Below are 12,124 nucleotides of genomic sequence, written 5' to 3'. Positions count from 1 at the left end.
TTCCCCGCCCTCTTTTTGACTCGTGCAGATGAATTAGGATAAGAAGCATTCAGGGAAGCGTAACGAGGTAGAAAGAGGAAGTAGAAAGGTGAAGGGAGAGAAGGAGTGGAGGGAAGTCGAAGGGAGAGAGAAGGAGTACGAAGATAGAAGGAAGAGATGGCGATCGAAGGAGGAGAGTGTAACGGAATGAAGGAAAACAGACTGATGAACAGGAGTTAAAAATAGATGCAAAATAGGACATTGATTTTTGATTGATTGAATAAAAATATATAAATATACTGCTCAAAAAATAAAGGGAACACTCATATAACACTTCCTAGATCTGAATGAGTGAAATATTCTCATTGAATACTTTGTTCTGTACAAAGTTGAATGTGCACAACAGCATGTGAAATTGATTGTCAATCAGTTGTTGCTTCCTAAGTGGACAGTTTGATTTCAGAGAAGTTTGATTTACTTGGAGTTATGTTGTGTGGTTTAAGTGTTCCCTTTATTTTTTTGAGCAGTGTATGTATGTTACTGACATATTTTAAGGTATGTGTATTGGTATATAAATGGAAACTGGAGAAAAAAATTAAAAAATTACACACAAAAAAGTTGAGTGCAGATTGAATATTGCAGGCATAAGCTTAGTTACAATAAAGGAGGCTATTCGGTGTTGAAATGGCGGTGTTCTTGGTGCTGTTTGCTTGTTTTCTTGCAGACTACTTATTACTCAAACTAGGTAACATCATCATAATGGATGATGTTTACCTAGTAAGGGCAATGAAACTTCTTCAAGAACACAACCAGCCTCAGAGCGCACCAAGGACCTCTCAGGACCTTAGTAGCCTTTTATTTCTTAGCTCCTAGCTTCTGCTGCTGTTTTTTCCCTATCCAGTTGTTTCTCTATTTTGTGTTTTCTCCCTGCAGGGAAGAACTGACTTTTGAGATGTTGGCGCTGGAGCCCAGAGCCTCTGATGACGAAACCTTAGAGTCTGAGGCTTCGATTGGCACTGCCGACAGTTCTGAAAACTTGAATTTTGATTCCGAAGGAGCTATTTCGGACAAATCAGGTAAAATAAAATGTGTTGGAGAAGGTGTCCTGGAGGAGTCGTCATTAGTACATGAGGTTTTATCATTCAGTAGTATAGGTATAGTGTCAGAGTTTGTTACAGAGTTCAGAGTGGGCTCAGCCACGCCCAGCCTTCTAGCTTAAGTTTTAGTTTTCTGCACAGACTCAGACCTTGTTAACAGCTCATTAATATTTTAACATATTTTATTTATTTATTTACTTACTTACTTACTTACTTACTTACTTACTCACTCACTCACTCACTCACTCACTCACTCACTCACTCACTCACTCACTCACTCACTCACTTACTTACTTACTTACTTACTTACTTACTGGATTTGTATGCCGCCCCTCTCCGGAGACTCGGGGCGGCTAACAACAGTAATAAAACAATGTACAATAATAATCCAATAAATACTAAAAATGATTTAAAACCCCATTAATATAAAAAATTAAACATACATACAGACATACCGTACATGAAATTGTAAAGGCCCAGGGGGAAAGAGCATCTCAATTCCCCCATGCCTGGTGGCAGAGGTGGGTTTTAAGTAGCTTACAAAAAGCAAGGAGGGTGGGGGCAATTCTAATCTCTGGGGGGAGTTGGTTCCAGAGGGCCAGGGCCGCCACAGAGAAGGCTCTTCCCCTGGGTCCTGCCAAGCGGCATTGTTTAGTTGACGGTATTCAGTGAAAACTTCACACTTGTTTGATCAAACCTGAGGATGATTTGAAGAAGACAAGTTATATTCTGAAAACACTTACTGAAAACAGGGTGTCCAGCAAACCTGGAAATCAGGGAATTATCAGGGAAATTGGTGGTTTGGGAAATATCAGGGAATTTGTGAAAAAAACCCAGAATAAATCGGAGGAAAAAAACAAACTGTATTAAAATGTTTAAAAGTCAGGGGGAAATCATGTAAAAAAAACCCAACGGATCGTGCTGCCTGGCAGAGTCAAGCAAAAATGAGCATAACTGTGGCAACCGCTGGGTGAGATCATCCAAAGGCATGGGGTGAGTTACCACCAGTACGCTGATGATACTCAGCTGTACATTTCCACCTTGTGTCCACTCAGTGAAGCAGTGGAAGTAATGTGCCGGTGTCTGGAGGCTGTCAGGATCTGGATGGGTGTCAACAGGCTCAAGTTCAATCCAGACAAGACGGAGTGGCTGTGGGTTTTGCCTCCCAAGGACATGTCCATCTGTCTGTCCATTACCCTGGAGGGGGAATCACTGACCCCCTTAGAGAGGGTCCGCAACTTGGGCATCCTCCTCGATTCACAGCCGACTTTAGAACAGGGGACGAGGGGGGGTGTTTGCCCAGGTACGCCTGGTGCACCAGTTGCGGCCCTATTTGAACAGGGAGTCTTTGCTCACGGCCACTCATGCCCTTATCACCTCGAGGTTCAACTACTGCAATGCTCTCTACATGGGGCTACCTTTGAAGAGTGTTCGGAAACTTCAAATCGACGCAAATGCAGCCGCACGAGAGGTTATGGGCCTTCCAAGGCATGCCCATATCTCACCATCACTCCGGGGTCTGCATTGGCTGCTGATTAGTTTCCGGGCACAATTCAAAGTGTTGGTTATGACCTATAAAGCCCTTCATGGCATCGGATCAGATTGCCTCCAAGACCGCCTTCTGTCGCACGAATCCCAGCGTCCGGTCAGGTCCCACAAAGTTGGCCTCCTCAGGGTCCCATCAGTCAGACAGTGTCGGCTGGCGGGACCTAGGGGAAGAGCCTTCTCTGTGGGGGGCCCGGCCCTCTGGAATCGGCTCTCCCTGGAGATTCGCACTGTCCCCACCCTCCTTGCCTTCCGAAAAAGCTTAAAGATTCATCTTTGTCGCGAGGCCTAGGGTCACTAGATCTTTCCCCCCTGTCCAATGAGTGTTTTTTTTTAGTGTGTTCTGTGGAGTGAATGATAATGAGTGTTTTAAATGATCAGCTACCAATATTTCTCCACCGTTTAGCCGTTTGGTATTATTATTATTATTATTATTATTATTATTATTATTATTATTATTTATTGGATTTATATGCCGCCCCTCTCCGAAGACTCAGGGCGGCTAACAGCAGTCATAAAACAGCGTACAATAATAATCCAATAGTAAAAACGATTAAAAACCCCTTAATATAAAAAACCAAACATACATACAAACATACCATGCATAAAATTGTAAAGGCCTAGGGGGAAAGGGAATCTTAATTCCCCCATGCCTGGCGTCAGAGGTGGGTTTTAAGAAGCTTCCAAAAGGCAAGGAGGGTGGGGGCAATTCTAATCTCTGGGGGGAGTTGGTTCCAGAGGACCGGGGCCGCCACAGAGAAGGCTCTTCCCCTGGGTCCCGCCAAGCGGCATTGTTTAGTTGACGGGACCCGGAGAAGACCCACTCTGTGGGACCTAACTGGTCGCTGGGATTTGTGCAGCAGAAGGCGGTCCCTGAGATAATCTGGTCCGGTGCCATGAAGGGCTTTACAAGGTATGACATCATCGACGACCACGCCTTAACTAGATCGCAAGTTTCAGGGAAATGTCAGGGAATTTCAAAATGCTTTTCCCCTGGACACGCTGTGAAAATGTCCAGGCAGTCTATAAATAAGCCACAATGTTTGTTTCCACTGATGAGAATCAGGCGAGGGTTTTTGGACTTCTACCAGGAAATTTGCATCCCTACTGCCTTTCTTAAACATCCCTTGTCTCTCTTCCCTACCAGGCAGAAGTTTAACCTTAAACCTGGCGAGACCCAGCAAGGCAGACCCGGCCGGTACCTCTCGATCCCGAAGGCAACTGCGCAAACAGCAGGAGTCTGTGGACTCAGTGGACTCCTTGGTGTCTTCTCCATCCCTCTCTCCTTCTTCCTCCTCCTCCTGCCTGCCTCACGTGACAAGGAAACGGTTCCAAATCTATTCCAAATCGCCTTTTTACCGAGCGGCTCCCTCTGGGGACACCGGGGCACTGGAGCGATCGCCAGGACACACCAAGGTCCTGGATGACAGGCCACAGTTCACCACCCGAGGGACATTCAACCCGGAGAAAGGCAAGCAGAAACTGAAGAATGTGAAGACCTCCTCCCCTAAAGCCAAAGAACTCCCCGAGGGGTCTGCTGGGACAGGCCGGAAGCGTCACCCCGAGGCGGCTGATTACATGAGCCCTCAGCAACTGGTGCTGCTAGGAAACAACGAGTTCATGGTATGAGCCGGCTGCCGTGGCAAACATCTCCCCCATCGCATCTTCCCTCCACTCCAGTGCCATCTGCTGCCACTCCATTGTAGGACATTGTATTCGTTGCTTGGAATCCTAGCACCGCATTGCCAGTGGAGAAGTGGGGAGCCTCCCTCGTCCGTCTAGAACGAGTGGAGGAAAGTCCAGCTGTGGCCTTAGCTGACTTCAGCCTTTGGAACTCCACGATCTCACTGTGAGTTGGGCTGATTATTTGCAGTGAAATCGGCAGAGCTGGAGGGAACGACGGCTGGTGGACGAGGTTTGGCGTTCCCCCCCTTCTTAATGGGCCTGGGAAGGTATGCCAGCCAGCTGAGAACATCTGGAAGGCAGCCGGAGTTCAAGAGAGGTGTTTTTGACCCTGAGGGTCAACGCTCTTGAATTTGGGGTTAGGTTTTTGCACTGGGATTGAGAAACAATGAACTTCCTAGAAGAAACGACAGCAAGAAAGGAGACTGGGGCCTTTGTTCAGGGCTGTTCATAATGCACTCCATGGCGTTGTCAGATGTGGTGGAGAATGCTCGTTTTCACTCAAGCACTTCTTAGATACATCAGGTGCCACCTCCGTTGTGAACAAGAGTTATTTATCTAATCTAGTTTTTTCTTGGTTTAAACTTTTGGGTTGATGGTGTCAGAATAACCAATGCCAGTTTGATTCCAGGTAGGTCAAAGCCAAATATTTGTGCTGAATTTCCAGTAGCCATAATCACAACACAGGTCCCATCCCTCGGGGCCGAAAATCAAACTCTTTTAAGACTAAAAGAAAGTATTAGGGAACAGCAACGTTTACTTTTCTGACTGTGTCTCTGGCCCAATTCCTTGCTGGTAGTTGAGCAGGCTCTTAGGTTTCTTGACCGGCGAAGAAAACGCCACTCAAGCAAAACGCAAGCATAAGGAAGGCTGCTGTTGAAATCAGTCAGTTTAACAAATGTCGCTTTCGTTGCTACACATCAGTATTAAACCATGGCGCAATTTTTTTTTTTTAAAGTGAGAGACTACTTGAAGCTCTTCGTTTAGTATTATGGTTACTGAAGTTCAATGTAAATATAACTTTTTATGTTTGTTTTTTCTTTTTCCACAATGTGGGACCTTTATTAATATGGGACATTTAAGCCAGAAAAGTATAAGGAGGAGGAGGAGACATGAGTTACTAGAAGTAATTCCGGGACCTTTTCAATGTGGAACAATAAACAGTCGCCGTATTTTGCCCCGGTATGACAAATAGATCATTCCACCTGTATGTTGTGAAAAAAATGTTACAAATATAGAAGAAGAGCCCATTCTTGAGGACAACAGAGGGGTCCATGTAAAAGATCTTTGGGAAGCCCCGTTTTCCAGTTTCCCACCCATCGCTGATGTGTTTCGATTGTACGACAGAAAAGTTAGACTGCGAAGCCCACCGCTTTTGTACACTTGTCGAAAAAGACAGTGTGTTGTGATCATCTGCAGAAACCTGAGGTCATTGGTCCTCTTTCCAAACCATGCACACCTGTATTATTTGAAGGACAAGCTGACCCTGATCTATTTCTCATTTCCGACCTAAGAGGTTTGACCAACCGAGTGTCGCAGCTGTGAATGGTTTAAAACCAACGTCCCTTCTTTTAAAAGTAGAAGGAAGCTACACATTTATCTTGGAACCTTTTAAGTCTGCCGAATCACAATTGCATCCCTGAAAAGCTGACTTCGTTTTTAATCCATGCAAAGCTATAGCTCTTGACCTAGGAAGTATATAGACAGGCAGCGTTGTAACCCGTCAAACCTTGTTTTAAACATCCCGAATCGAATAAGTCAGAATTGGCACTCTTATCTTCATGGCAATGTTACTCTTATTAAGAAATCCCCATATTTATAACAGTTTGTGTTACAATAAAGAGGCCTTATTAGAGATTTCAAAACGGTTCTTTCAATGGCTGAAGACGGCGTTTGCTAGGTTGATCCGGTTGCGTTGGGCTGTTGACCGAAGAATCTCTCTGTGTTTTTTCCCTATTTCAGAAAGGCAAAACTTTCCTCTTCACATCTGGATGTTGGATTCCCCTTTGCTCTTCAGGTTTAGGCGTTGAGTTTGAAGGTTTTCTGAGCAGAGGAGATGCTCCTGATGGACAGTTTGCAGAGAGAGTGTCCAATCTATGAGTTCCATTGTCAGGGTTTAGCGGGATTTTGTATACGTGAGGCATTTTACACCAACCTCTTGAAATAGTTATTAGCAAGTGTAACTTGGCATCCATCTTTCCATGCCAGTAGCATCACAAAGATACTGTTGCAGATCTGGTAAATATTTATCTTTTTCTTATCTTTCCTTATAGTCTTAGAACTTGCAGTGATGCACCCAGTAGCTTTAGCCTCTAGTTTAGTTCAATGGTTTTCAACCTCTGGAAGTTTTAAGATGGGTGGACTTCAATTGCCAGAATGTCCCAGCCAGCAATGAAGCAATTGAAGTCCACCCATCTTAAAACCTCCGGAGGGTGCAAAAACATTCTTTAATACCTACATGGTTGGGTTTTCTTACAAATTCCGTGCAGGGGATAGCGTAACTCCAAGGAGCTCTAATAAACTAGAAAAGGAACTCTCAAGATTTTGATCAGGAGGTTGTTAAGCTGCCTCTTTGCCAAAAAGCACCTCCTCTCCCAACACCACACACACAAACACACACACACACACCCCAGACCCTCCCCACATATATCACATTTACCATGCAAGCCTTACTCTTTCTCCAACTATGTGCACCAAGACCTTTTCCTGCCTTTCTCGCCCTGAGATTCTTCCTCCCTCCCCTTCCAGATGTCAGTTGATTTTTGTGCTGAGAAGTTCTGGGTTTTGCCTCTGATCCGGGTGGGTGGGTGGCGAATTTCCCCCTTCCAGCGTAAAGCTCTGTCCTTAGGATCGGTCTGGGAGCATCGAAGGGGAGCGGTCGGTATCCAAGAGAGGCTTTTGTTTGAACTTTGTTCTGAATCTCAGGCAGCAAGAAATTCCTGCCTGGGCTTCTGTCTGCTTGCTGTCTTCCAGTTCTCTCTCTTTTCGTAGCATCTCCACTCCAGAACCACTTGTAAAGGTGTGTGGACCAGCTCTGTTCCCACCCACGATATTAAAGTGAATGTACTCCCCACTAGGAAGGACATTGGCTGCATATAATTATTTTTAACGGAAATTTTTAAAAAGTAATTTATAAGTATACTGAGTGTACAGTTTAAAAAGCAGACTATGTATTGTAAAAGGAGATACTGTCCTGTGTCATATTCTATAAATTTTACCTGTGAGAGAAGAATTCTATAAATGCTTTTATTTTGCTCACGGAGCTGGAGGATGTGCAGTTAACGTACACTTGTTAATTTCTGCATCTGAAAGGTTTATTTTTCCCCTTGTTAATGTTGTTTTGTTACTTTTTCTCCCCCCCCCCCTTGAAACAAGGCCACCATATTTGAAGTGCAATTTGTGTAATATTTCATAAATACAATACTATTCTATAGCTGTACAAAAAACAACTTTATCAACAAATAACACCCCCCCTCCCAGCTTATTAAAGAACAAAAGAATGGAAAATAAAAAGATAGTGGCAGATGTCTTTCCTACCTGTCGATGTTCGTAGACACCCAGCAAATATACTTTATTGCTGTGTTCCTAGAAGAACGCTGTGTTAGCGTTTCTGCTGCAGCCTTACTGCTTTTCATTAAGAAGTGGATACAGATTCGAAAGAGTGCGTTCCAAGGGACCCATTTCTTCCTCAAACACTGAATATGTATACTCCCGTGAATATGTATACTTCCTCAAACACTAAATATGTATACAGTAGTACCTCTAGATACGAGTTTAATTCGTTCCAGAAGGGAGCTTGTATGTCGAACAACTCGTACCTGGAACAAATGGCTTTAGACTTTGTTTTTCCCCTCCGAGATAACCAGAAGCAAGGATTCTTGAGCCACCTAGTGGACGCTCGGCTCGTATCCCGAATTTGAGCTCGGGTCTGGAACAGAAATTTCTCTCCCCTCGTGGCTCGTAACTTGGAATACTCGCATGTGGAGCAGCTCGTATCTAGAGGTACTACTGTACTGCCATTTCTTCTCCCATCTTCTGCCAACCTAGCAGTTTGAAAGCATGTAAAACTGCAAGTAGAAAAATAGGGACCCCCTTTGGCAGGAAGGCAACAGTGTTCCAGGCGCCTTTGGCATTTAATAATGTCAGCCACATAATCACAGAGACATCTTTGGACAGCACTGGCTCTTTGGCTTAGAAACTGAGATGAGCACTGCCCCCTGGAGTTGGGAACGACTAGGATGCCTCTGAGGAGGGACCTGGATTTGACCTTGAAATCTAAATCAGCTCTATACAGTGAAATGGAGAGAGCATTGTTCCACTTTCTGATCCAGCCAAAGATTTTTTCATGCGATTGTTTTCACCGCTGCTGATTGCGGTCCATGGAAAATAGGCAACAAAGCCCATAAGCCAGTGTGCGGCTGCTTCCAGATGGGAGAAAAAGAGCCTCCAGGCCCATGAAAGTCTCCACTCTTGCTGAAGAGAGATTTTGCTACATGAACTAGCAAAATGGTTAGTGGGAAGATGCTCATGTTATCTCTCAAAATGTCATGGAAACGGAACAGGGCAGCAAATCCTGCATGTGGAAGACTACATTAAATTTTGTTGTTCTAAGGCAGGGGCCTCCAACCTTAGCAACTCCTAAGACTTGTGGATTTCAACTTCATATTTCTTTCCAAGATCCTGTTTAAGGGTGTTTCATTTATGTTTCCATACTGGAACACATGCAGATGGATGAACTAACAGCCAGAATTCTCCAGCCAGCATGTTCTCCTTGGTTGAAAATTCAGGTACAGTGATACCTCGTCTTACAAACTTAATTGGTTCCTGGACGAGGTTCTTAAGGTGAAAAGTTTGTAAGACAAAACAATGTTTCTCATAGGAATCAATGGAAAAGCGATTAATGCGTGCAGGCCCAAAATTCACCCCTTTTGCCAGCCGAAGCGCCTGTTTTTGCGCTGCTGGGATTCCCCTGAAGCCCCCCTCCATGGGAAACCCCACCTCCAGACTTCTGTGTTTTTGCAATGCTGCAGGAGAATCCCAGCGTCACAAAAACGAGCACTTCACTGGCAACGGAAGTCCGAAGGTGGGGTTTCCCAGCGAAGGGAGCATCAATGAAATCGCAGCATCGCAAAAACACCAAAGTCCTCAAAACCCCACCTCCGGACCGCTGTGTTTTTGCGATGCTGTGATTTCACTGAAGCTCCCCTCTCTGGGAAACCCCACCTCCGGACTTCCATTGCCAGTGAAGCACTCGTTTTTGCACTGCTCGGATTCCCCTGCAGCATCACAAAACACGGAAGTCCAGAGGTGGGGCGCCTCAGAGGAATCCCAGCAGCGCAAAAACAGGTGCTTCGTTGGCAATGGAAGTCCGGAGGTGGGGCATCCCAGCGGCGGTGGTGGGTTTGTAAGGTGAAAATAGTTTGTAAGAAGAGGCAAAAAAATCTTAAACCCGGGGGTTTGTATCTCGAAAAGTTTGTATGATGAGGCGTTTGTAAGACGAGGTATCACTGTAGTTGAAGTTTACATTGTGGAATAGAGAAACATTAGCTTAGACCAGGGGTCTCCAAACCTGGCAACTTTAAGACTTGTGGACATCAACTTCCAGAGTTCCTTGCTGGGAGTTGAAGTCCACAAGTCTTAAAGTTACCAAGTTTGGAGGCCTCTTTTCTAAGGAACAAAGAGTTCCAATCCCAAGAAGTAATACAAGCTACTCATTTATGAACATTTATACAAGCTTTCTAACAAAGGTCCTGTCTGCAGATACTCACCAGGCTAAGAAAAGGATCAGACCCATTTTTCCAGGCTAGATAGGCATGTAATAGGCATGTTTACATTTTCAAATTTTTAATTGCCAGAATATGACGTGGAAAGGTGGCCTATGGTCACAGTTGAATCAAATAAAAGATTCAGCCTCCCATCAGAGGTTCCATCTATGCCTTGCATCATGTGGAAAGTAGCCTGGCTGAACATTTCCGAGATAAGTAAGGAAGGGGCTTCTTGTGTTCCATATCCAAGCTAGCAAAGTGTCTCAGCAACATGGTATATGTGGTTTACATAGCAAGAGGCACTTTCTCAGGTGGTCCTCAACTGACGATTGAACCCAACATTTCTGTGGCTAAGTTGAGTTTTGCTCCACTCTGCAATCTTTCTTGCCACCGTTGGTAGGTGAATCACAGCCGTTGCTAAGTCAGGAACACGGCACTTTGGTGAATCTGGCTTTCCCGTTGACTTTGCTTGTCAGGTTACAAAAGATGATGCCAGGACTCTGCAGCTGCCGTAAGTATGAGTTGGTTGCCAAGAATCTGATTTTTTTTTAATGCATATATACATATATTGAACAATTTTTAAGTTAAAAAGCAACATTTGTACAGTTTCCTTCTTTAAAACATTTTCGCATTGCTAAAACATTTTAAGTTTCAAAGTTATTTCCTTTTCAATTTCTTTTGCTTTTCATTTCTATTATATACATATACAGTGTTCCCTCAATTTTTGCGGGTTCGAACTTCGCGGAAAGTCTATACCACGGTTTTTGAAAAATATTAATAAAAAATACTTTGCGGGTCTTTCCCCTATACCACGGTTTTCCCCACCCAATGACGTCAAATGTCATCGCCAAACTTTCGTCTGCTATTAATAAATATTTTTTTAATAAACTTTAATAAATAAACACGGTGAGTAATAATCTAAATGGTTGTTAAGGGAATGGAAAATTGCAATTTAGGGGTTTAAAGTGTTAAGGGAAGTTTTATGATACTGTCCATAGCCAAAAATAGTGTATTTACTTCCGCATCTCTACTTCGCGGAAATTCGACTTTCGCGGGTGGTCTCGGAACACATCCCCCGCGGAAAGCGAGGGAACACTGTATTTCACAATTCTGTCTATATACATCATACAATAGTGTACTCTATTTCTACTTTATCTTCTATTTATTGATTGATTGATTGATTGATTTGATTTGTATGCCGCCCCTCTCCGTAGACTATTTCCCTTATTATAATTGTTTATGTTTGATACCATTTAGCAACTCCTTTATCACCTTTCTTAAGTCATTCTCTTATCCTTGATCTCTCTTCTCTAGCCACTCCTACCACTTTTTTTTTTATTATTATTATTATTATTATTATTATTATTATTATTATTATTAATTAGATTTGAATGCCACTCCTTTCCATAGACTCGGGGCGGCTCACAACACAATAAAACAGTTCATGACAAATCTAATAATTTACAATTTAAAATATTTTTTTAAAAACCCATTTTTAAGCAGACATACATACAAGCATACCATACATAAATTGTATAGGCCCGGGGGGGGATATCTCTTTTCCCATACTTTGTAGTATTCTGTTTCCTCTTTTTCTTGTATTTCCTTTGTAAGTTCCTCCATTTCAGTGCCCTCTAAGACCTTTGATTAGAAAGGGTCCAAATTTTGATTGTATGACACAGGGGTAGGGCAACAGTCAAAAGTGTGAAGGACTGTCATAAGTCACTTTTTTAAGTGTGGTGGTAACTTCAAATGGTCACTAAAGATACGTCAAGGGTTTTCTGCACTTAACCATACTATTGGTTTCATTGAATGTAGAGTATCTTCACTAGCTTTGGATTCAGTTCAATAGTTCAATGCTACACTTCAACAGTATCATTCCCACACTGTTGTCTCTTGCACAAGTGAATCAGAAGCAGTTTTTGTGCTGTGGGATGACTTTTATAGTTGAATGACTTGGACTACAAGACCTCCGAGGCAGTGGTAAAATCCATTGTTTTTACTACCGGTTTCGGTGGGCGTGGCTTGGTGGGCATGATGTTGCTGGGGGAGGGC

At 43.5% G+C, this 12,124-nt stretch overlaps 1 protein-coding gene across 7 annotated transcripts in view; it reads left to right on the top strand.

Moving 5' to 3' along the window:
- The window catches only part of MYO9A (myosin IXA), a 124,978-nt gene extending 118,809 nt beyond the window's left edge, over positions 1 to 6,169 (top strand). For all 7 annotated transcript variants that reach the window (XM_070762963.1, XM_070762960.1, XM_070762962.1 and 4 more), the window contains 2 exons: positions 913 to 1,055; positions 3,769 to 6,169. In XM_070762963.1, the coding sequence (XP_070619064.1) occupies positions 913 to 1,055; positions 3,769 to 4,250 (625 nt within the window). In that variant the 3' untranslated portion in view covers positions 4,251 to 6,169. The remainder of the gene's footprint in view (positions 1 to 912; positions 1,056 to 3,768) is intronic.
- The last annotated feature ends 5,955 nt before the right edge of the window (positions 6,170 to 12,124 follow it).

Source organism: Erythrolamprus reginae, chromosome 10 (assembly GCF_031021105.1).
Source record: "Erythrolamprus reginae isolate rEryReg1 chromosome 10, rEryReg1.hap1, whole genome shotgun sequence".
NCBI lineage: Eukaryota > Metazoa > Chordata > Lepidosauria > Squamata > Dipsadidae > Erythrolamprus > Erythrolamprus reginae.
Note: the sequence above shows the minus strand (reverse complement) of the source record. Positions and strands in the feature narration are given on the sequence as shown.